A 26,928-nucleotide genomic window follows, 5' to 3' on the forward strand; every position below is an offset into this window, starting at 1 on the left:
AATAAAATATTTGAACATATATCGATTCTCTTACAGTTTTTTTTAAGTTTCCTATCTTATAGTAAATAAGTGTCCGTGACATCAAATATTAAAAATCCAATAATTTCTGTATCCACACCCTCATTGTGTGTGCGTGTTAATCTGTGTACGAGATGAATTTAGATTCAGTTATTAACACTCGACCTGCGTAAATATCAAATATTAAATAACTCGGCGCTGTGAATCTGTGCAAAAGGTGCGTGAGCACTTTTAATAAAAGACCTTCTCTGTGATTAATATTTTTATTTATTTATTAAAGACTATATAGCTACAAAACCAGTAATTTAATTTGTACATATAGTCTATATAAAAGTATAAATAAAAATGTTGCAGAGAAAATATATGAACACATGTTAAATACGCACTAAAGCACATTCATAATAATATTTGCTGTAGGTCAGATTTAATAACAGCTCTTTTAGTAAACAAAAACATTTAGGCCTATATGCAAATAAATAAATGAGTGTGTGTTTCAGCAAGGTTTTTATTCCCATTATCCACACATAAAACCCCAGTTCACGCTGATGGGCTATTTGGTATCATTGTCTTATTTGTCACCGCAGTGTTGTTCTTTAAATTAAAACCATTTGCGGGTTTGTCCTATGTCTTCCTGAACTACAATGAATGAAGTTTGTGCTTATCCATCGATCCTAAAATAAAGAATATAGGCTACATGTAAATATTAATTATACAAAACAGCTAAATCTCAAACAGTGGATCATTTTTATCAACATCGCCCAGCTAAAACTGCTCAATGTTTAAGTATGTCTGCTTCGTGTACTGTGAAAAGTGCAATAATATGAGTTAATTTAACGTGCCATTAGGACTATATCATGGCCACGAATTAAGAATTTGTTCTGAAGACTTCATTCGTGAGCCGCTGATATTACACAGCTCTGTTCTGCCCGAATACTCGGAGATGCCGCCACCAAGCGTTTGATAGGAACTTACTCTAACTAATTCGTCATAAGTAAAAAAAAAAAAAAAAAAAAAACACATTTGCTAATTGATTTCTAACTAAAATCGCTGTTGTTAGCACTTAATATTTCTGTAGTACAGCCAAACAGCGTAGATCATACATAAAAACGTATATAAAAGAATGCCCATGAGCAAACGTCTACACGAATCTGCTGTATCATAAGCCAATGAAATTGGGGGGGTGGGCCGCCCCTTCGTCCAAGGTGCACCCTGGGGCTACTCGTTCGAGCTGAATAGACAGCATTTTCCACACGCTCCTGTCATTTTTAGGCAGGCAGCTCTCTCGTTTTGGCACGCAGTCTTTGTACAGTATATGTGACGCGTCCTGTCTTCTTCTTCTTCTTCTCACGCAATGTCTGCTGTTCGCGTTAGTGGCTAGAGATGTGAATCCTGTAACAAGAGGACAACTAAACACTGTGTGAGATAAACACCGGCGTCGTTCATCTGCCTGTAGGTAAATACCAACTCATGAGCAGTTTTCAACACTTTATTAACAATTTAAATGAGATCAGGTAGTTGCCCAGCGGGGCTGTAATGTGAAACAGGAAGTAGCTTCTATGTCATTTTCTTTAAGTAAGGTTGTTTATCCCTACTTTGCGCCTACATAATATGACAGTAAACGCATTATTGATTTAATAATAGTAATTTGCCGACATGATCAATCAGTTTTTGGACATCTAAGACCACATCTTCTGAGACTTGCCAACCACGGCCATTACAGCAGTAGAGCATGTTATATTAATAATAATGAAGTAACTTACTTTAGACGTTTCAGACTTTTTGATGGACCTTCAAATAAGGTAATCTCCTTACGAGGGACTCCTTCCTAAAATATAACAGCACTGATGTGTTTAAGGGATACAATAGAATTGTTACTCTACAAAATATAATAATAATGATAATAAAAAAAAACTAGTAAGCTATAACTATTACAAAATACAACTTGCTGTTTGCAAAGTTAAATAATTAGCTCTTTTATTGTCACTGTACTAAAGGTTAAGCAAATTATTGAAATATTATGTGCAAATTATTAAGTTGAGTATTAATACTTATTACATTTAGTCACTTAGCAGATGCTTTTATCCAAAGCGACTTACAATTGATGACAATAGAAGCAACAGAAGTATTGGTAGTATTAAGTATGAAGTGTATCTGAGCTGTTACAACTATTGATATTACATATATCAATAACATTTTCAGCATTTTCAGTTCAATGCAAATTTATTTGTGTATTGTCACAAATAATTTTCTCAAAACAGTTGTATTGGAGGATATTACAGAAGACACACTCTAAACTACTATTCTTGAATGCATTCACGTCACTAGAAAGGAGAGATGATTTATTTGTATTCCATATTAGTGTTCCTAGGGCTGTTCAAAACCCTAGGAAATAAATAATTATCATGAATAAATAAAAAAGTAAATAATTAATCTCATGATTTTCATGTCTTCGAGTGTAGAATGAAATAATAATATAATCAAATTTGGCAAATGTGTTGGAAAAAAATGATGAAATTTCATGTAAAAATGTTAAATTATAAAATGCTAAATATTTAATCACAGGTATCATCTTGACATTCACAAAATTGTATATTTTGTACAAAACGTGCAAAAAATCTTTAACATTTTGCACAAATCCCATAGTATTGCCTTGTGTGTGTTATATTCTATTGTTCTGGACGAGAATAACTGTCAAGTATAGGGGTGTTTTCCAAAAAGGAGTGTTACGTCACATAAACCCTGAACTCTTGGATGATCTGAGGCGTTACTGGGCTCCTTTTTGGAAGGGCTTCGGGCCCCCTAAAATTCTACCCAGCCCTCTTAAATATTTGTGATTAATTTGCCTCAGCCCCTTTAAAACTCGCGTTGTGAGGACAATTTTCACAATTTCACTATTTTCAGATATTTCACTTTAACACCTTTCCCAGCCGAGTCTTTATTCAACTTATTCTTCAATCGGCAGTGCCAACTACACAGAAGCAGATGACAAGATGTGTGCATTTATTGAGAGGCTGTCGTGACACCTGCATCTGTGCAGTTCTTTGTTATGAATGCAGTTTACGTAACCTAATGCAAGAGCAATGCAAAACTGTTTCCCATTTAAAAATAGAGTACTGTATGTCACTCACTCTACAAAAAACATGCCTTTGCTTCGTCATGTAGCCTATTTGAATGCACACAGCATTCATATTCATATGTGGACCTTGTTTGTGAATTACATTTTAGACACTCTAAATGCTCTATTTCACAAACAAAAGTAGTTCCTACTAAGCCACAACAGAGCTGTTGCACATCGCTGAGCAACACGCAACAGTGTTTCGTTACTGAATGAATCTGTATTTTTTAATAAATCAGGTGAGTCAGTGATTCAACGACACATTCATGAAGACTTTCACTTGCTTTGTTCCTGAATGAATCAGCTGCTTGAATAAATCAGTTGGTTGAAAGTCTCCCTTATTAAAACCTAGCGCCTATTTTTTTCATACATTTGCTTAGCAGTGTTTTTTAAACATTATTAAAGGAACACTCCAATTTTTGGGAAATAGGCTTATTTTACAACTCTCCTAGAGTTAAACAGTTGAGTTTTACCGTTTTTGAATTCATTCGGCCGATCTCTGGGTCTGATTCAATGATCTATGCTAAGCTAAGCTAAAAGTGCTACCGCCAGACCCGGAGATCGGCTGAATGGATTCAAAAACTGTCAAATTCAACTGTTTAACTCTAGTGAAGTTGTAAAACGAGCCTATTTCCAAAAAAAAGGGGAGTGTTCCATTAAATAAATCGCCTCTTAATGGAAAGGTTCATTTCTGTTAATTGGCGCATAGGATATATTGAATATGCAAATCTTCAGGAATCAGACTGCCTTGATATAGCTAATGTACCAGCAAAAAAACATGTTTGTGCATTTCTGTAGCTATTTGTGTTTGTACAGGGAACAGGTTTGTGTGCGTGTTCAGTTTTTTTTACATAGAAGGAATTAATCTGTCAATTATTCTAATCAAAAGTGACGTTACTCATCTATCTATCTTTATTTTTTATCATACTCTCGTTTTTGAGGTCCCTATGAAAGAAATCCTAAAATCCCCCTGCAGTCGATTGGCATAAACTTTGTTTACTCTGTTATAGAAAACAAATTCAGGAGTTAATTTAGTCAACTCAGAACTCTGAAAACAATGAAAACACAAAGACAGAATGCCGAATCTGAGCATCACCATGGAAACAGGCGTTTAGAAGAGGCGTGCCATAGCAAACCCGCTTTAAGGCAAGCCTCCAAGGTTAGCAAAAAAGTGCAATGATGCGATGAGGGAAGGAGACCAGAGGCCGTTTTTTTTTTTTTTTTTTTAATGGATGTCAATGGAGGAGACTATGCAAAAACGGCTTATCATTTAATGAATCAACAGCCTGTGGATAATCTTCAACATGTTTGCTATTAAATTTTCTTTTTGATTTGATCTATTTACACCAAAAAAAAAAAATTTATTATGAGAGAAGTCAGGGACAATTTCAGTTTACGGCACTTCTCATTCATTTCAGAATCAGAACCAGAATTAGCTTTATTGCCAGGTATGTTTGCACATACAAGGAATTTGTTTTAGTGACAGTAGCTCCACAGTGCGACAGAATGACAGTGACAGGACAGGACACAGATAATAAAAAATAAAATAATGTACAAATATACAAAAATGGACAATGTGCCAAATTACACACACACAATATACAAAATGGACAATTCAGTATGTACAGGTATATTAGGTGCAAATTTGAAATGTAATAAGTATGTGTGTAAAATAAAAAGTATGATAGCGTTGTGTTTCACGTTTATTGTTAAGAGTTCAAGTGTTCATGAGATGGATTGCCTGATGGAAGAAACTGTTCCTGTGTCTGGTCGTTCTGGTGCACAGAGCTCTGTAGCGTCCACCAGACGGCAGCAGTTCAAAGAGGTTGTGTGCTGGATGTGAGGGGTCCAGAGTGATTTTACCAGACCTTTTGCTCACTCTGGATAAGTACAGTTCTTGGAGAGTGGGAAAGGTTGTACCAATGATTCGCTCAGCAGTCCGGACTACCCTCTGTAGTCTTCTGAGGTCAGATTTGGTAGCTGAGCTGAACCAGACAGTTATTGAAGTGCAGAGGTGCCAGTGATGGGCAGTAGCGTCGCTACAAGTAGTGACGCTACTAGTTTAACTACATTTCTCAGTAGCGTGGTGGTAGTGTCGCTGTTTTCTGAATCAAATAGCTTTTCAGTAGCTAAGCACTTTTTTTGGATCAAGTAGCGCGGTAGCGTCAACAAAAGCTAACATTAATTTCTGTAAAGCTGTGCTCACGTGCGCTTGCGGTGGAATGTAGACACGAGAATGAACGAGCAGAACTCTCCCGGCGAATAGAAAGGTTTACAGTTGATGAAAAGTGTTTCTAGATCTGAACAGCACATCTTCTTTAACACAGTTACATCTGTACATCACTTCTCATTGATGTAAAAGCATGTCCCGCCGCGCGATTTCCCCGTTGATTCCGCGTCGCGATCTGCTCTGATCAGCGTGAAATTAGGCAGATGTAACGCGCTGTCTGGAATGGTGTCGTTCAACCAGGTTTCCATGAAACACAGAGCAGCAGAGTTTGAAAAGTCCTTGTTAAACCGGGAAAGCAGAAGGAGTTTGTCCGTTTTGTTGGGTAGAGAACGGAGATTAGCCAGATGGATGCTTGGCAATGGCATTCAAAATCCACGCTGTCTGAGCTTCACAAACGCGCCGGCTCGCTTCCCCCGTCTGCGTGTCCTGAAGCTTCTAAACGGCACTGCAGCTCCGCCGACTACTATGTTCAGCAAAACATGCGAATAATCGAAAACCGGTTAAAGATTTTGTGGAGTGTTCTGCCGAATGTTCAGCAGTTCTTTCTTGGTGAAACTGATCATGTTAGACAAACAAAAAACAGGAAAAAATAACAAAAACCCTAAAACAACTGGAGAGCCAAGCACAATGGCTACCATGCGCGGCGCCATCTTGTAGGAAATCTTTCTATGGTATTTGTAAATGGTGATTGACTGTTGTACATCTCAGACAGAAGTTCAGTGATGTCAAGGCTGTAATGAGATTATCACGGCAAACATGATCCAAGTTGACATTACCATCTCTGGCCAAAGCTCTTACTCTTTTGTTTAATGGCAATTTACATTCTTAATGCATATCGCCATCTAATGCTACAGTTGTGCAATTATTTCATTTTTAAGTCAACATGAAATCAACAATTCTTGTTTTTTATATGGAGTATTGCGGCATTTAAAATAAATTATTTATCCTGGCACATCTCTCTCTTTTTTTTTTTTTTTTTTAGTTCATGTGCCCTCAAAATCTTTGATAAAAAAACATCTCCCTCTTGCAAAACATCATTTATTCTCCATAATCCCTTTCTTAAAAGTAACCTGCCATCACATGAGATCGCAGCTAAACAACAATTATCCAACAAACTAATCAATTACTGACAAAGTGAAGTCCCACCCTGCATGTTTCTCACTTGAAAAGACCTTTCAATCGGATGTATGTCACAATAGGGAAGAAAAGTTGGTTACAGTTTTTGTGTTATGCTGACTTTATTCTGAAAATAGTTCCAAAAGAATTCATAGTGGAATTGTTGTGCGTTTCCCAGTAACACACACCTTCGGTTCGCTACTGAATGAATTGGCTGCTTTGAACAAATCAGTTGAATAAATCATTCCGTGACTCACTCATTAATTGATTTGCTGCCACCTACGAGTGGTTTTAGTTTCATTTTTATATAAATGTTATATTTTGTTGAATGAAGGGAAGTTATATGTTATAAAACTGCTTTATAATTATGCATAATCTGAGTTGTCACACCCTCATCAAATTGACATGTATGTGCTGAATACCTCCGGAGCAAGTCACGTTTAGAAAATAAGTTGCTATGGCTACTTACTTACCCTGAAAATTATCTCACTATCTCGAAACCGAAAGTTGAAATTATCTTTTTATGCTTACCTGGGTCACTCACCCCAGTTTCTTAACCTGCTACCCCCGTTCTCTTAAAACAAATGATTTTTTTTTTTATCATCGGTAAGGTTGTGGTTGAGGACTAGAGAACTTCTCACATTGTGATAGCTGAGACTCTTTTTTTCTTCTTTTTGTCTGGATTAAAGGCAGGGTAAGCAATTTCTGGAAGCCAATGTTGATATTTGAAATCACCAAAACAAACACGCCCCTACCCCAAAGGGTTTCGCCCCTATTTTGATAGCTCCGCCCAACATATATGTAGCCTACGAAACCCAGGCAACAATTAGTTCTGTGAAACATAAGCCGCTTTTCACAGGAACTTTTGTCACACAATATGTCACAGGAACTTTTTTTTTCCCCCAGACCTGTTGCTGTCTGCGTTTCCATCGCGGTTGAGTTTTAAACAACTATATTCTCGGCTGAAATACACGCGTCCAGTGTAGGCAGACTTTAGCTGTTGCGTTGCGGCGTGTCCAGTGTAGATACGGTGTACTCACCTATCAAGAAGAAACAAAGCAACCTCGGCGTCCGATCGCAGGACTTCCGCTCCTTCAGTTCTCTTAGCGCTGGAAAGCTGATCCGATATTTACACGGGTCCTACTTCTTGCCTTATCGTTCCGCAGACGTTTTCCTCTTTTGTTTTTTATCTCTATCTTTCTGTCCCTCGGCTCGGCTGTTCACTGAAGGCTCTCTCCTCCACATCACGAGTAGACACGCACCTTAATGCTGATTGGCTACAAGATTGTTTTGGGACTCGGCCCCGAAAAATTGCATGTCCTGCCTTTAAATATTTTTTTTATAAATACATTAAAATGCAATTAATGTATACACGGATTTGCATTTTGTATGCTCTATGAAGAGCCTATTTTTAAATGGGATTAAATGTAAACTTTTATTGAAGATGGTACAAATGTTTCAAAATCATATGTAACCAATACGAAGAGTACATCTGAAAGATCTTGACACAAGTGTTTTAAACCAGACGTTCTTCACTGTTTTTAATCTTGAACGTTCTTATATGTTGTTGAACCAGGTGCTGAACTCGATGTATAATGTCTCGACGAGGACGTTCAAAAAAATCCAGAGCTCACACGTTCACAGGACAGTGTGAGGTTCCTGGGGTCCATGTGTTTCTGTTCTGGACCAAAGAGGGAGAGCGCTGCCTGACTTACAAGGAGGACGAGGTGACTGCTGAAGATCTCACCATCTTCGCAGCAAAGGCTGTGGGTAGGTTTGGGTGTGGGTGCCAGTAAAAGCTTGAATATTTTTTTTGCTCTCAGCCATCTAAAATGTTTTCTGCCTTCCTCAGGGATCACTCCAGTCTGTCATGCCTTGTTTGCTCTGTATGACCCGGCATCTTTATGCTGGTACAGTCCAAATCACAAATTTAACGCAGAAGACCAGTCTGGCCTTTTGTTGCATTTCCGTATGAGGTAAATATGAGATTGTGTGCACATGGAGAGATTTATGCAATATGCATACAGATATGCATTGTGCTTGAATGGTGTCAAACATCAATAAATGTTATTGCTTCATAGATTTTACTTCCAAAACTGGCACGGATTAGGTGAAAAGGAACCGGTTGTGACACGTCATGCATTAAAGACTGGAACAGGGGCAGAGCCGGTGACGTCTCCTTTGCTGGAGATGACCTCCCTGGAATACCTCTTTGCTCAGGTGATTTTTTTTTTTTTTTTTTTTTTTACGATCTCTAAAAATAATTTAAAGAGATTTTACTGAAAATCTTTACTGTTACTTTACTGTTTTTGAGATATTCCTTTCTAAACTAAACAGCGATCATGAAACACCTGCATTACTAATCTGTCCTTGTGAGGGTCTTACTATAATGTTTCCTCCTATTGTTGTCATCCAAGATCATTTAGAATGGAGTTTGTAATGCTTTGCATTACTTTAGGACAGATTCATAAAACAAACCATGCACATGCTGATAAAGTCAAGCTGAAATGATCAGAGTTGTTGTTAAATTCACCATGCAATGCAAATTTACTCATTTTCTAAATGCATGTTATAGATCTATTTGTAAATTATTCATCCTTGTACATGGTACATTTAAAAATAATTGTAACCATGTGATGTTTACTCAAAATGTCAGAACTGGGCCTTCCAGTGAAAATGACAGAAATCCTATTGTAACCGGTTCTACTTCGCCTCGCTCCGAGCGGGATTCGAACCGCGGTCTCCGGCGCGGGAGGCGGGCGGTCTAACAAGGAGGCTAAAGGCCACAGCCTCTAGCGTCAGTTGCCAGAGCGCCTCTTTTTGAGATCAGGGGAGTGAGGTTTACACGCACCAGCACTTACTTGTCTAGGTCTGTTACACTATCAACAACCGATGTACAGAATCAAGTCCCCACCCTATATATTTTTTTGTTTTTCAATAATATGTTACAATCGGGTGTGTCGCATTTCATTACTTCTGTTTCATTACAACTTGAACAATAAACATGAGCTATGTGACATTGGCATCAGAACGATATGCAGAGCTGCAGGTTCTACACACAGCCAGGGACAGCATAATGTTTGACAGACTTACCCTCTTTTTACTTTTTTTTTCTTTAGTTATTCTGATGTTAAGCGATAATAGGGTTTATCTTGCTTTACTGTAACTGGACAATAAGCACAAAATAATCTATGGGGTCCCAAACTTTTGCTTCTGCTTTTTGTTCTCAAATGTTTTTGACATTGTAACCTGGGTTTAGTACATTTTCTAGCTAGTGAATCAAGATCGGTTGCTTGTAAAAATAGATGAGTAGCCAGACCAGAAAAAAACGATTGACTGTACTTAGTGACTGAGCTTGCATGTTGGTTGAGGAAGAATAATATCAGTGCTTCATATTCAATATAAGGTCACCATGAAGTTTTGAAAAAGAAAAAAAAAAAGTATAGTAATAATAGGATAACTCAATGATAAAGTTTTCTATGATAAATTCTATTTTGCTGTTTTTATGTACTAACTACCGTCCAAAGAATTCTTCAAATTGTCCAAGTCTTTTAAAGGAACACTCCACTTTTTTTGGAAATAGGCTCATTTTACAACTCCAATAGAGTTAAGCAGTTGTGTTTTACCGTTTTTGAATCCATTCAGCCGATCTCCGGGTCTGGCGGTAGCACTTTTAGCTTAGCTTAGCATAGATCATTGAATCGGATTAGACCATTAGCATCTCGCTTAAAAATGACCAAAGAGTTTCGATAACTTTCCTATTTAAAGCTTGACTCTTCTATAGTTACATCGTGTACTAAAGCCGAGTTCACTTCACACTGCACTATTTTAGCCCGATTTTTCACTCGCCGACAGGTTTTGATATATCGCCGACAAATGCCCGAGATCTGAGGCAAATCGGTGCTTGTTCATGCGAGTGACAATCACGCAGTGTGAATCATCAAAGATGCGATCTGAGAGAATCACTGACACGTCGCCGACGCCCGCAAAATATTTGGCATACTAAGGCCCCGTCCACACGAAGACATTTTTTACCGTATAGGCGTTTCGTCCACACGAAACCGGCGTTTTCGAAGAGTGAAACCGATCATTTTTGAAACCGGGTCCCAGGGTGGATAAATTTGAAAACGCCGTTTTCATGTTTTCGTGTGGACGGCGAATCCGTATATTTTCTGAAACGATGACGTCATCAGCCCACATCTCGCCCCTAATCAGACACCGCTGCGTCACATAACAGCGACAACAACAACAACAATGTCAGACTACGTGCCTGTGTTCGTGCTGCAGAACCTACTGAGCTCATTAGTTTTATTAAAGCAAAATCTTCTGCTTTGTGTGTTAGTTTGTATTCAGCGCGCAAGGTTTACGCACATGGTCCAAGTCTTCTTCTCTGGCATGTGTACTACATCGTTTTCAGTCGTTTTCAGTGATTCCGTGTGGACGCAGATATTTCCTGAGACGACTCCGTGTTTACGGAATTTGAGGCAAAAAAAAAGATCGGATAGGGAGAAATCTGGCTTCGTGTGGACGTAGCCTAAATATCTGGAGCTGTCGGTGATTCGCAATCACGCTGTATGCAATTATTTCTGACTGAAAACTACATCAGCGATGACCTTCAACCAATGAGAGACAAAGATACAGGGCAGAGGGAAGTTCGGGGAGGAGTTATAGACCAGAATATCATAATTTTAATAGATATGTACAATTATATCATACAGAAACCAGCCGCAGCATTACTGCAAAATTATTATTTACCTCTCTTTGCAGAACACACAATCCCTGTTCCCTGCATCTCCCTCCTGCGTAATCTGTTTTTCGTTTTGTAGCTGGAAATCAGCACACAGACAATTTGCGGGCTATATTTTTTTTAATGCTTCCAGTCTCGCTGGAGAACTCCGGTCTGACACACGCGGGTTCTCGCGTTATTTCCTTATCGCTTCTCGCGTGTGTTTTGTTGTGAAACATAGCTTGCGGATCAGACAGAGTTGTCAGCGATTCTTCCTATTGTGAAATCGTGCAATGTGCAACCCCCTGTCGCCGATCCATCGTGCAATGTGAATACAGCAGCGACTGAATCCTACCCCAGATAGTCGTGCAGTGTGAAAACAACGGCGATCTGACTAGTTTGAAAATCGTGCAGTGTGAACTCGGCATAAGACCGATGGAAAATGAAAAGTTGCGATTTTCTAGGCTGATATGTACTATGTACTATACTCTCGTTCCGGAGTAATAATCAAGGAACTTTGCTGCAGTACCATGGTGCAGCAGGTGCAATGATATTACGCAGCGCCTGAAAGTAGTCCCCAGCTATATCATAACTCGTTACCTAGCTGGGACTACTTTCAGGCGCTGCGTAATCCCAGAGACCCGTTCATCGGCTGAATGGATTCAAAAACGGTAAAACTCAACTGTTTAACTCTAGGGGAGTTGTAAAATGAGCCTATTTCCAAAAAAAGTGGAGTGTTCCTTTAAGTTGTTTTTTGCTGATTGTCTTACCAGGCGAAATACGATTTTGTGAATGACTTGACATGTTTGGATGCAGTGAGGGGAGAGGAAGAGATCAGTCGCTTTAAGAATGAATGTCTAGGTATGGCTGTGCTTCACCTCTCTTACACAGCAGTGCATAGTGGCTCTTCTCTACAGGATGTGGCCAAGCAGACCAGGTGCGGGCTTCAGCTTTCTTTACTGTTCAGAGAAAGATTTGAAACAAAGCTGTTTAAAAGATATGTTATTGAAGAATGGTATAATTTTTTTTATAATGTTATAATTTATAAAGCTGTCTTTAAAGGAGTCCTATCTTACAAAATTATTAACAATTTTTGTAAGGTTTTTTTTCTGATCACAGATTAGTTAGTGACTTTTTGTATCCTCTCTCATTTGCTACTGTGCCTTGTTGAATTCTAAGTGATTAGTCTCATTGTATATGAAGTGGAAAATACATTGAATTACAGCGCTTTCCTGCAGTCACTAAACAAGCTGAAGGTTTGCTGTTTCAAATGCAGTTTTAACTGCATCATCCTTCAGATGTGACCCTCGACCACAAAACCAGTGATAAGTAGCACGGGTATATTTGTAGCAATAGCCAAAAAAACATTGTATGGGTCAAAATTATTGATTTTTCTTTTATGCCATAAATCATTAGGATATTAAGTAAAGATCATGTTTCATGAAGATATTTTGTGAATGTCCTACCGTAAATAGATCAAAATATTATTTTTGATTAGTAATATGCATTGCTAAGAACTTTAAAGGCAATTTTCTCAATATTTAGTGTTTTTGCACCCTCGGATTCCAGTTTTTCAAATAGTGGTATCTCGGCCAAATCCTGTCCTATCCTAACAAAACTATACATCAATGGAAAGCTTATTTATTCACCTTTCAGATGTATAAATCACAATTTCAATAAATGGACCCTTATGACTGGTTTTGTGGTCCAGGGTCACAAATGTGCTACAAAGTATGAAAGTCTTACTAAAATGATCAGGCATCTAGTTAAAAATAAATCTTTGATTATTTTTATATGAAATGCAGAGGTGTAGGTGCTACACACACAGACAGGCCAGTTTCTGAACATTAAATAGCCATTGTTGATGTGTAAAAGTGGGTGGTCATGTGTCCAAATATAATTCACCATATGTCAGCAAGCTGCAATTCTACAGAATGAGTAATTTTTCTAGCATAGTCTCTTTTTTTGTTCACTGTAAAGGAAGTTACACTATGCTTTCATACTACATTAAGCTCTTTTATCTGGAAGGGAAAAATGTATTCCTTATGATGTGAACCTCTTTAAATATGTTGGAATATTTAAAAAATGTGTTAGATTATAAAAGAGTTCAGTTAGGTAGCTGTATCTAAACCTCTGCAATTTAAAAGTGCATATTATAATTATAACACTTTAAAATGTACAGTATTTAATAATGCTGATAGTCATTACCATATCGATAATGGTTCCATCAAGCATATTGACGTGTCTTTGCTCTATCCTTCAGCTTTCTCCAATGCATCCCTCAATCCTTTTCCCGACACATTGCCCAGAAAAACTTCCTGACGAGGTTCCGTATTCAACGTGTGTTCACGAACTTTGTGAAAACTTTCCAGCAACACACAGTGGGAAGGGGAAAACTTGGATTGCAAGAGGTCATCTACAAGTATATATCCACGCTGGAGCGCCTGGCACCAAATTTTGGCGTCGAGACCTTCCCTGTGTTCAATCTTGACCTGAGAGCTGATGGAGATGGCAGTGGGTCGCACCTCAATGCCTCCCGAACACAAGCTCCCTCTGAGGAAACTGTGAACGCTCAACCTGCTTATGAGATCAGAGTGTCTGGCTCAACTGGCATATGGTGGAGGAAGACATCAGCACAATGTGTAAGTTGAAGTACATATTTAACCTTCTTCTTCACTAATAGAATTGTACTTTTAAATTCTTCCCACTTTCCAGGGGAATGTTTATATTCCTAGTCAGAACAGAGAAGCACAGCCAGCTGATGAACAGGAAATGGACAACTGGAGCACCTTCTGTGACTTCCCTGAGATCTCTCATATTTCCATTCAGGGCATAAACGTCTGCATCAGTCGGCAAGATAACATGTCAATGGTAAACTGTCTTGCAAAGCTGTATTTGGTTTCCATCTTTTGTGTTCGTATTGTACGTGACTCACCTACATATGTTTGTGTTCCAGGACATGCGATTGGGCTCCAGTCTTCAGGCTCGCTCTCTGGTTTCACTGCTAGATGGGTATTTCCGCCTTACAACCGATGCACATCATTATCTTTGTCATGAAGTGGCTCCACCCAGAGTGGTTCTCAGTGAGGCCAATGACCTGCACGGTCCCATACTGTACGTCACTCGCATTTTCCACATGCAGCCATGTGGTCTTCCACCATTTTTATTAATGTTTTCACTCTTTTTCTTGCTCATAGAGATGAGTTTGCGTTCCAAAAACTGAAGAAAGAAGCAGAGGAGGGAGCGTTTATTATGCGTTGGAGTGTTGTGGATTACCATCGCATAATCCTGGCATCTCGGAGTCGGACAAAGGTAATGCTCTGTTAACTCTGACAATTTGATTGATGGAATTAAAAAAATTTAATAGGTTACAGATTACAATTTACCCTATTAAAAAGGTAATAAATAGTGTAACTATTTCAATTACTTTAATAATGTAACTGATTAAATTTGATTACTTTTGATTACTTTTCTAATGAATGTTTTCAACTTTTAATCATTTTAAAACATTTAAACCAAGCAGGGTTAACCTTACAGTAGTACTCAACACTAAACGCAAGATTATAATAATTATAAAAAAAGAACACCACCACCACAAAATCAGACTTTAGCACCTCTGTTTTTATTTTATTTTCCAGCATAGGAACACATTTTTATCACTTCCCATGGTGGCAACTCTCAGAAAGGCTGTAGCCTAAAGCTTTTGGTGGCAATGTGGATTGATGCAATTTGCAGATGTGCTGCTCTGCAAATTCATGCAAGAGAACTAATCAAAAGCATCAGAATAGCACCAGTTTACTTAATGCCTCCTGCCATTTAAAGGCTGTTTGTGCACATCAAAAACAGTTAAAGCAACTTTCCTTTCCTTTTTCCTTTCCTTTGATTAAAGTTACATTTAGTATGTAATTAAATTACGTAATGGCGTTACATGTAACTAGTTACTCCCCAACACTGTTTAAGTATTATTGGTGGTGCTTAATAATTAAGCTTAAAGCTTAAATTAAGCTTAAAAAATTGACTTGATAGACAGGCAAACTTGCCTTGGCTTGACTTAGATAGGTGGCAACTGTGAGTTTACCATTAATTTTCAGTGGAAGTGACAAGCTTGTTTGTGAGAATCATGCCACAATTGCTAGCAGCACACAGTACAAAAGATCTTTTAGTGGTTGCCGCATATCATTGTGGAACGAAAGTTGACTCTATTCTCAATCAATCACATGGCATTTATCCTGCCCCTCTCTCTCTCTCCCACTTTGCTTCCTGTCAGCCCTAAACAGTCCAATCATAATAATGGCTAAAATGCCAAAAATAGATCTTAAAACAATCATTTCATAGGCCGAAGTCCCCACCCTACATTTTTTCTTTTTTGATGACCTGTTTCACAGATGGACGTCACCGTACAGAAGAAGATATCTGTGGCTGCATCCTTTAAATGTAATTTCTGATTGACTTTGATTCTGACAGGATGGAGAAAATCCAATATATAAGCAGTTCAGAATTACTCAGAAGGGCTCCATGTTCAAACTGGAAGGCTGGAATCAAGAGTTCTCCAGCATAAAGGAGCTCACCAGTAGCTTGAAGACCTTCGTGCTGAAGTCTGGAGAAGACAACTTCACTTTGAAGAAGTGCTGCCTGCCCAGACTAGGAGGTGAGCGTGTATTTTCTGCTTGGCAGACTTTACAATCAAACCTCTGAGTCATCCTGGAGTGCATCTCTGATTAGGAAAAATTCCACAGAAGTATATGATTCTTATCATTTAGTGAGTCATCCTGTTAACAGGTTTTTATGGTTGTCTTGCAGAGCTATCAAACCTTCTCATAATGAGAAAGGGTGCCAACAGTAGCATTAAAACGGTCTCTGAAGCCCTAAACCTGAGCCAGCTGCGGTTTCATCAAATTAAGGACAAGGAAATTACAAAGGTATGTGATCGTATGCAATCATTCACCTTTTTATCCTCATGAGCTGAGCAATACTGTACCAAAGCATTGAAAAGGGGCTTTTTCATGCATTCCACTTTGGTAGATTAGTTCAGTTGTACTGATAAAATGAAAGCAGGCAACACTTCTCTAGATATCAGACTTGTAGTTTTTCATATTTCAAATATGTTGGAGTGCTTTTATAAGTTTGGTCACTTTTGACCTTGAGGATCTTAATAAATTAAACATTAAATGGTATATAATTCTTCACATTTTTTCCCTAAATACAGTAATTATGTTTTTTAATTAATTATGAATGACTAATTTGCATAATTTGGCTAGTTTGTAAATTATATAAAAACATCAACAAGTAAACAACTACAAAATAACTATTATTTAATTTTTATTTATTTATATATTTTTTACCTTCACTGACATTGTCGTCAAGTACTTTTTTGTTGTTGTTGTGATGGAAATGACAGTGAATGAGGTTACCTTTTTTTATAAATCATTTGAAAAAACAAATCAGAAAGGATGTGAACTTCACGTAGCAAAGAGAAAAAAGTTCACCCCTGAAATACTTCATGATCCATGAAAATACTTCATGATCCACTGCACCACCCGGCCAGGCGGCTCACTACAGGAGCGAGGTGAGCCGCCTGGCCGGGTGGTGCAGTGACAACAATCTTTCTCTGAATGTGAAGAAGACGAAGGAGATTGTTGTTGACTTCAGGAGAGTACACACTCAGCATGCCCCTCTGACCATCAACGGTGCGACTGTGGAGAGAGTGAGCAGCACCAAGTTCCTGGGTGTGCACATCACAGAGGACCTCTCCTGGACTAACAACACTGTAGCACTGGCCAAGAAAGCACAGCAGCGTCTCTACTTCCTCCGCAAACTCAAAAGAGCCAGAGCCCCGACCCCCATCATGTGCACCTTCTACAGAGGCACCATCGAGAGCATCCTAACCAGCTGCATCACTGTGTGGTATGGCGCTTGCAACGCATCCTGCCGCAAGTCACTTCAACGAATAGTGAGAGCAGCTGAGAAGATCGTTGGTGTCTCTCTCCCCTCCCTCCAGGACATTTACAACACCCGTCTCACCCGCAGAGCCCTCCGCATTGCAGGCGATCCCACCCACCCGACACACAGCTTCTTCAGTCTGCTGCCATCAGGGAGGAGACTGCGGAGTCTCCAGGCGAGGACCAGCAGACTGAAGAACAGCTTCATACATCAGGCTGTCAGGAAGCTGAACTCCCTCCCGTCCTTGCCCCCCCTCCCCTCTTTCACCCCCATTTAACACAGCAACACACTAGGAACTCTGACTCTGTGACACCACCCCCCACCAACCAACAAACTGTGACCGGCACCTGTCACTTGTGCAGCATTGGCTGATCACTACCTATCCAACATTGACTGCAAATTACCTCTTCGGATAGTCTGACAAAAAGCTATCCGAACTTGTCACTTTAACAGACTGATAAGCTCTTCTTGCACTACACTCATAACAAAACAAAACAAATCTGCACAGTTTTGTTTTTGTACATTCAACTGGTTTGCACTCCATCTATTCTGCCATGTGCCTTATGCACTTTATCTATCTATCTCTCTTTTTTTATTTTCTACAATGTCCTCAGACTGATAAGCTCTTTTGCACTACAAATATATCTACACAGTGTTGTTTCTATTTAACTGGTTTTGCACTCTATCTGCCATGCGCCTTATGCCACTTTATCGATCTAATTCTTATTTTTTTTCTACAATATCCTCATTTGTATATTTGTATAGTTGTACATATGTTTAAACTGTATTATCTGTATCTGAACGTGTTTAATGTTAACTGTATGCACCAAGGGTCTGAGAGTAATGCAATTTCAATTCTCTGTCTGTATGTACTGTACATGTGGAAGAATTGACAATAAAGCTGACTTGAACTTGAACTTGAACTATTTGTAACTGAAGAAACACTTTTTGACATTATTTGATGGATGCAGGAGCAGCACTTGGGACGAGGGACCAGGACTAACATTTACTCAGGCTGGATGAAGGTTCACGGTTCACTAGAGGATGAAGACGACGAGTCTAATAACAATCACCGCAACGTGAAAGGCATCCGAGTTGTCCTTAAAATTCTGGACCAGAGCCACAAGGATATTGCACTAGTAAGAGTCATCTGATAATGTATCGTAAACAACAGCGAAGGCACAGATGATATCTCATTGATTGTGTTCGTGTCTAGGCATTCTTTGAGACGGCTAGTCTCATGAATCAGGCGTCACACTGTCATCTGGTCTTTGTGCATGGAGTTTCAGTCAAGGGATCTGAGAGTGAGTGCTGTGCCCTTTTTGACTTCATCTTTAAAGGCTGCAAGTGTCGTTTTGTTTTTGTTGTCTTTTTTATATACAAACTGTACTTTTTACCATCCGCCAAACACGTTATGCATCTGTTGACTCTACTGTTGTTATGTGGATAGACATCATGGTGGAGGAGTTTGTGGAGTTCGGCCCATTAGACGTGTTCCTGCACAAAGAGAAGGCGCGTGTCACTCCTCAGTGGAAGTTTACTGTGGCTAAACAGCTTGCCAGCGCTCTTTGCTATCTTGTGAGTTATTCCAATATGGGATTTTTAAAATAGAACCGCTTACATCAATAATTGCCAAGATCTTTCTCTCAGATCATTCTATGTAATTAGTCTCAGTTTGAGTGAATCACACAAAAACCGTCATATTTCACAACATTATATAACAAAAAATATTATTTGATATTTTAATGAGCAAAGTAAAACTCAAGAAAATATTGAAATTCTAGACATAACATAAAATGGTTCCAGAGTAATTCATTTATTGTTATTACAATAGTAAGTACATGTAACATGCGTAACAAGGACACCTTAAAATAAAGTATTACCTTTAAAATTTTAATTTAATTCAAGTTATATTACACCATTTTTTAAGAGTTTTTTGTTTGTTTGTTTTTGCATGGGAACATTATATTACAAAATATATTAAATATTAATAATTTAAACATTTGAAGTAATCCAAGACATATTACACATCTAAATCAACGGGAGAATATTCAGAATTGTTCAAAGAAATAGTTTTCTTAGTTTTTTAAAGCCTATTTTTAACATGATTGTAATATGATTGACAGTTACATCCAGTTCTCGTTACTGTAATCTGAAAAATACATTTGATGTTTTTGAATTAAATAAGTTATTTTGTAAAGTATACTTTACCTTTTAAGAAATTATAAGCCAATTATTATTACTCTAATGTGGAAAAATTAAACCCTACTGTATATAATTATAATTATTACAATCATTTTTATTTAAAGCGTATTTGATTAAGGAAAGGATGGTTTTCATACTGCATTACAGTAATGAGAATGAGATAAGTAATCATTAAATGTCAAGAAATTTCACTACATCATAATGCAATATATTATTTATTTTCTATTTTTCTTTTTTAAAGTTTAATTTTATTTCCTTATAAGATTAACCCATTCATAACCTTGTTCTTTACAGGAGGCAAAGCGTTTGGTCCATGAAAATGTCTGTGGCAAGAATATTCTGGTGGTCAGGAAGGGTTTGGAGGAGGGCACGTCCCCATTTGTGAAGCTCAGTGACCCTGGCATTTCTCTGCTGGCTCTGTCTCGTGGAGGTAACCGAGAACTGTGTTGTTATTCACACGTACTGTAGAGACGAAGACATCCTGTACCCTTCTATCTCTGTCATTTCTCTAGTTACCTCAGTCCGCTTGTCACTACTGTTTACTTAATCAGATTCTCTCATAGTTCACAGAACAGGAAGCTACGAACCAACTACTTCCTTATGGTGATGCACACTTCCTTTAGTCAAGCACATTTATTAATGTCAGGTTGATCATATTTACAGCAGTGAAGCAGCTATCCAGAATGTACAGTGACAGAAACCCTAATTATTAATCTTCAGCACATTGTTTGTCATATAGATACCTCAAATCACATGGCTTTTTGAGGAGAGGTGTCGTATTACTCTACCTGATGAGTGATAAATCAACCACCCAGAACACCCTAGCAACTGCATATCAACGCAGACTAAAAAACACCCAGAACACCATAGGATCCCATTTTATGTCAGAAAATGACAAAGTCTTTGTTTCATATGTTTGTGTTTTACTTGAAGAACGTGTGGAGCGCATCCCGTGGATCGCTCCGGAGTGTATCGCCGATGGGGCCCGTATAGGAAGCGCTGCGGACCAGTGGAGCTTCGGCGCGACTCTGCTGGAAATCTGCAATAATGGAGATCTTCCTATCAGCGGCAGCACACTGTCTGAGGTACGGCTTCCTCCAGCTGTGTACTGACACCAGACACTCGCACCACTTCTCATAAGCTCTCCTCCGTCTACAGAAAGAGCGATTCTATGAAACGCAGAGTCGCCTGGCGGTGCCGTCTTCTCAGGAGCTGGCGAGCTTTATCAGCATGTGTCTGACCTACGACCCCTCTGCACGGCCGTCCTTCCGGACCATTCTGAGAGAGCTAACAGAGATACAGATTAAAAGTGAGTGTATGAATGCAGTGTATTCAGGGGTTTTCTGTTGTTTTGTTGTGTTTTCTCTACTATTGTTACAATTATGGTGTGTCGGATGTCATAGTTCATCCAAAAATGAAAATTCTGTCATCATTTACTCATCCTCATGTTGTTCCTAACCTCAAAAGAAGAGAAACTGTCTTCTTTTGTCCATGTAATGAAAATGAATGGGGCCTAATGTTGTTTGGGTACCAGTGTTATATAGAAGCAAGTCATATACAGTAGGTTTTATCATGAAGGTGAATAAATGATGACAGAATCTTCATTTTTGGGGGAACTATTTATTTAATGCTAGGGACTCAAGATGTACACTATCTATCCAACTCTCCTAAAACATATAAAAGCAAAATTCAAGTAATAAGTCTTATTAGCGCCACAGTAAACAATTACAAGCATTTCCCTGTTCTTGTACAGAAGCTGCGAGGCTATTTAATGCAATTAGAAACCATCTCTAATGTGAGCAGATAGAGAAGCTACCGCTGCTGCTAATAAAGAACATGTTGTCAGTCTTTCAGAAATGCAAAACATCCATTTTTGGTGTTAAAAGGCATAATAAGTGTTTCTATTAAGAAAATGGGATTTGTTTTAAGATCTCTGTTAGGCATTCTTTATCTGCACATCATAATAGTAATTGTAAAATCAACATATTTGCATATAATGCACTAAGCAACATCTTACATCTTTCCATACAGTTTTATTTTCAAAATGTTTAAAATGTTATGCCTGTACAATACTTTAATGTTGTTGAAACTTAATGAAAAGAAGAACATAAATGTATTTTGTAATGTATTCATAACATTAACATTTTTGTCAAAATTGTGTAGTTATTCCAAACAAATCACTTAAAATAGGCATTTCTGATTTTCACACCATTTTTGGTTTCAGCCAAGAATTTTCATTTCATTCCATCGCTATTGCTGGACATTTTTAGTATTTGTCAAATAATCTGTCAGTATCAGCAGGCAATATCAGATCATATTTTTTTCTCTGACTAACACTGTTTTTCTATCCCATGTTACAAACAATTATTTGTCTTTTATAGTATATTAGCATATAGTGATGTCTTGAAGTCAACACTTATGGAAAAAAAGTGTATCAGTTCATATTATCAGCCATCATATTGGTTATTAACTGTAATATCACCATTTATTGGCATTGACCAAAACCATGTTATTTGAATTATTAATATATTTATGTTCCACAGTATTTGAATGGCAATCCAAGTTTTAATACCATGTTAAAAAAAATGGTTTGTGACTTCAGAAATTGATTTGTTATTGTCTTCTTCAATAAGATCCAGACATTTCATCTGAATGTGAGTCACTCCCAGATAGAGACCCCAGCATTTTTGACAAACGTTACCTGAAGAAGATCAGGGATCTGGGAGAGGTCAGTTTACGGTTTCTACTCAATAATTTGTTCAGGTCTTACCATCATATTTCAGTTTCATATGATACTCTGTGACTTGCTTTAAGGGACATTTTGGAAAGGTGATGCTGTATGTCTATGACCCTGGTAATGATGGAACGGGAGAATATGTGGCGGTGAAGGCCTTGAAACAAGAAACTGGAAGCAACCTCCACGACTCCTGGATGAAGGAGATTGAGATACTCAAATCACTTTACCACAACAATATTGTCAAATACAAGGGGTGCTGCCCAGAACTGGGTGAGCAAATCCACTAGCTTAAAGCCCTCATGAAATAAAATGAGGTTTTGTCACTTTTAGCTCATGTTCTTTAGCTTTCTATATTCTGGTCTACAGCTAAAAGACACCTGTTTTTGAAAACAACTAGTTTAAAAGTAATATGAAACAGAAAAACCCATTTGAAACTGAATAAAGCATAAAGAAAAATAATTAACAGCTCTGGTGTCACGCAGTGATATTATAGTGTTGAGATAATATTTTTATTCAAATTTCAAATTGTATTTTATTTGATAGTTTTTTTATATTTTCTGTTTATTTAAAGTTTAAATTTTGTTGGGTTTTTTTAAGGTCTGCATATATTTTGTTAAATTTTATTTCAGTTTCAGTTATTTTACTATATCAAGTTAAACTAAATGAAAATGAAATATTTTTACTTGGCAACTAGCCGAAACTTGTCTGGAATTTATTTTATTTGAGTTAATGTTTATTTTATTGGCTTTTAGTCCATGTTTATTAGTGTAATATATGGTGTACAGATAAAAGTTGACAAATGCCACTTTTATCATATATACTGTATGTTTCAGATTCTACAAAAATGGACCCAAATTTAAATGTTACATTCAGTGGCAGTTCAGTTTTTTACATATATAAAATATATACGGGCCAATAATAATAATTCTCTTGAATAACAACTCCTCCTCCACCGAATTTATAAATATCAACTGCCTCCGATTAGAAAAAGCAATCATTGTTTCCTAGGCTATGTCCCACCCCACTTCCTGTTTCTATAGGAAATATTTCATAAACTCAGCAAACTGTGACGGCCATACTCACGGTATGTGGTATTTTGTTTTAGGAGGACAGGTGGTTCAGTTAATCATGGAGTATCTTCCACTGGGAAGCCTCAGAGAGTACCTGCCTAAACATCAGCTGGGAATCGCACAAAGTCTCCTGTTTGCGCAGCAGATCTGTATGGTGAGGAACTCAGACCCTTCAAAGTCATACTGCAGCTACTAAAGTAAAACTAATAGTCCTTACTCTGCTGTCCGATCTGTACTGCTGCACCCATAGGGGATGGACTATCTGCATTCCAAACGGTACATCCACCGGGATTTGGCTGCACGGAATGTTTTGGTGGAGAATGAAGCCGTGGTTAAGATCGGTGACTTTGGCTTGACAAAGTACATTCCCGAAGGGGAGATTTACTATCGTGTTCGTGAGGACGGAGACAGCCCTGTGTTCTGGTAAGTTGTAATAGCTGGAGGCTTGGGGAGATGGGTAATGTTCTCTAATGTTGATAACATCCTGGAGAGGGCTTTTATCAATACAACATGATCTGTTAATGGATGTATGGACGGCATTAGACATAATGTGGTGTCACTGAGTGAAAGCATAAGTACTTTTGATATCAATCGACAATTATTGAAGAATTCTGCAGAAAATAAAATAATTTAATAAGACAAAAAAAATTGGCAACCTTACATTTATAAGGACTTGTTTATCTTTGAAATATTAAATTCATCTCTGGGTTTAAAACAAACAGCAGTTATTTCAAAACACATTCTTTTTTGCTTTTTAGGTATGCCATAGAGTGCCTCAAGGAGAACAAGTTTTCCTTTGCGTCTGATGTTTGGTCCTTTGCTGTGACCCTCTATGAGATTTTAACCCACTGCAACCATCGCCAAAGCCCCCCTTCGGTACGTCTCTCGCTTTATGACAGTTTTGCATCATTTTGTAATGTTTATGCAAAAGGTGCATTCTGTAATGTTCCAGTTTTGCACATAAAGAAAGACTAGTGTAATGTAAACCTGCAGTATTCAACAAAATGACCAAAAATGTCCATTTTATTTATATGCATCATATAATACAGAAATGCAGAAAAACAAATGGTCAACAAAAAGATGTGATGCGGTGTGATTTTACTTAATATTTTGTAATCTTTGTAATTAATTAAAACCTTTTTTTTTTTTGAGGTTTTAGTTTTGTTTTCCGTTTTCATTTTAGCTGAATATGAAAATTCCCCCATTATTTACTCACCCTCAAGCCATCCTAGGTGTATATGACTTTCAGACGAATATAATTGGAGTTTTATTAAAAATTGTTACTCCTTCCAAGCTTTATGAATGAATGATTATGGTTTTGAAGCCCAAAATATTGCATCAATCTTTCATAAAAAGTGCTCCACACGGCTCCGGAGGGGGTTAATAAAGGCCTTTTGAAGTGAATCAGTGTGTTTTTGTAAGAAAAATATAAACTGTAATCTCTAGCTTCTGCTAACTGTTGCATGCACGTTCACGAGAGAGTATGTCGTCTGCTTGAATGCCACTCTCTAATGAACACGCATAAGATAGTTAGCAGAAGCTAGAGATTATGGTTTATAAAGTTTTAAATATGGATATTTTTCTTACACAAATGCATTGATTCACTTCAGAAGGCCTTTATTAATCCCGTGGAGCCTTGTGGAGCACTTTTTATGATGGATGGACGCTATCTTCAAAATCTCGACCCCCATTCACTGCCATTTAGAAAGCTCGGAACAACCAGGGCATTTTTAAATATAACTCTGATTGTATTCGTCTGAAAGAAGAAAGTCATACACACCTAGGATGGATTGAGGGTGAGTAAAACATGAAGTAATTTTCCTTTTTAGGTGAACTACCCCTTTAATAATAATCAAACTTCATGCACCAAGGCCAAAAGGAGTTAGAATGTTCACAAAGAACAGTGTGAACATTAATCAGAATTTCTAATTTGTTGAAATAAATAAAAAAATATATATTTTTGTGAACTGTTCCTTTAAGTTTGCAGTGTCTTTTAAATTGATGGATGACTTTGTTTTCCATAGAAATTCTTTGAGATGATGGGATTGGTCCATGGTCAGATGACTGTAGTTAAAATTATTACCCTCCTGGAGAAAAACGAGAGACTGCCGTGCCCTCGAGACTGTCCTCGTGAGGTACTAAGCAGCACAAATATTCATAAATGCAAAAAAATACAGCACAAGTATTTTTACATATTTATTTGCACAACCTGTGAATCCTCATTGCAGGTTTATTTACTGATGGAGCAATGCTGGGATTTCAACCCTGGGCAGCGTCCATCATTCAGTTCCCTGGCTGACTCTCTGAAGGACATCCGGCGAACCTACAAACAGCAACCGCCTGTGCAGCTCACTCAGCTCAACCATCGCTGACCTGCTCTTTCCCTCTCTCTGTGCTGTTCTCACAGCCTGTAACCACAGCACTTCACTATGAGCTTGACCGCACTTGACTCATTGGGCCTTAATTTTAGAAAAGAGGATGTTCTGTTGAGGGAACCCATATACTGTACCTACCTTTTTTTACCGAAACTGTGCCGGTGTTTGTGCTAGACACAGAGCTTGGTTCTACAAACCTCTCTTCAAACTGTTCACCGCTTTCAGTCACTTGAGAGGTGAACAATAACTTAACTTACTGTTCTCTGTAGCCACCGCCTCCAGCATCAGCACAGGGCCTCTGTCGGTGGAAAAAGGTAACTGTGACATTAAGTGCTGTTTAAAGCAACCGTATGTAAGTTTTTACCTTGAAATAATCAGTTTCAAAATCATTTTGGTGGTACACTGACTTCTAAGAAGGCGAAAGCCTTCTGTTTCTTTCCCACAATCCACCGCAAACGTCTGTTCTGGGAGTATGTAAGTTTGGCGAGTGTGTACAAAATCTCGCCAAAGCATTGACTTGCTTTAGAGCAGCAACAAATGCACGTGTACAGCTGTCCACTGTAAAAAAACTACAGTGAATTCCTCCCTTAACTGTAGGAGCCGCAAAAATACACAAAACTACATACGTTTGCTTTGTCAAGTGTCTTGCTGTTGAAACCATAATAACCAAAGAATGCATGGTTGTTGACATTATTCATTCCTTATTTCATTTCAAATGTAACATGTTATTGTGTAAATACTCTCAGGTGTGTTTAGTTGCTTCCAAGTTTACTTTCCCCAGTCCTGCTGTTTTACATACACACACACACACACACACACATATATATGTATGTATGTATATATTGGGAGTAAGCAAAGACTGTGACAGGCTAATGGCCTTAAGAATAAGAATTGAGATGTTTACAGAATGATATAAATGCCGCTTTGAATGATTTTCATTTTATTTATATATTCTCTTTTCGAAAAATGTGCAATTCGTCCCACGTTTTATGGACGTACATCTTCCTTTTGTACAGCTTCTTGTGTGAAATGCTGTTGTTTTAATGTTCCACTGAATGTATCTATAAAACTTTAATAAATGTAATTATTGAAAGTGTTTACCAAAAATACAATCTTTTGAGGGGCGTTGTGTTATTTAAAAGTGGCTCCTTTTGGCCTTTCATTCATTCAGAAATAGTCAAAGTCAGCATGAAATAAAAATTCATCCTGTCTGTTTATATTATTGATCTTGAGGTGAAGAATTCATCCATGTATACCTTTTTTTTTGACCCCATAATAAAAAACAATAACTCGATCTTCCAGTAAAATGACAGATATCTCAGTAACAATTTCACAACAAATCTATTGTGAACCACTGTTATTAGTTCCCATGAGGTCCACTGACTACTTTTATGTT

At 37.9% G+C, this 26,928-nt stretch overlaps 1 protein-coding gene across 2 annotated transcripts; it reads left to right on the top strand.

Moving 5' to 3' along the window:
- The first annotated feature begins 1,168 nt into the window (after nt 1-1,168).
- LOC306859922 (non-receptor tyrosine-protein kinase TYK2-like) lies at nt 1,169-26,825 on the top strand. Of its 2 annotated transcripts, none has more exons than XM_079401334.1 (24): nt 1,169-1,471; nt 8,056-8,249; nt 8,332-8,455; nt 8,561-8,699; nt 11,979-12,142; nt 13,469-13,847; nt 13,921-14,076; nt 14,162-14,319; nt 14,403-14,517; nt 15,670-15,853; nt 16,006-16,124; nt 18,117-18,284; nt 18,362-18,449; nt 18,596-18,723; nt 19,645-19,780; nt 20,284-20,435; nt 20,509-20,659; nt 21,984-22,078; nt 22,165-22,357; nt 23,193-23,311; nt 23,408-23,580; nt 23,916-24,033; nt 25,182-25,292; nt 25,386-26,825. In XM_079401334.1, the coding sequence occupies exons 2-24, from the start codon at nt 8,075-8,077 to the stop codon at nt 25,527-25,529; spliced, it is 3,489 nt and encodes a 1,162-aa protein (XP_079257460.1). In that variant the 5' UTR covers nt 1,169-1,471; nt 8,056-8,074; the 3' UTR covers nt 25,530-26,825. The 2 variants fall into 2 exon arrangements, with proteins under 2 accessions (XP_079257460.1, XP_079257461.1); XM_079401335.1 differs by having other exon boundaries at nt 1,208-1,467; nt 25,386-26,806.
- Nucleotides 26,826-26,928: the final 103 nt, after the last annotated feature.

The sequence above is a fragment of the Barbus barbus genome (assembly GCF_936440315.1).
Source record: "Barbus barbus genome assembly, chromosome: 3".
Classification (NCBI taxonomy): Eukaryota; Metazoa; Chordata; class Actinopteri; order Cypriniformes; family Cyprinidae; genus Barbus; species Barbus barbus.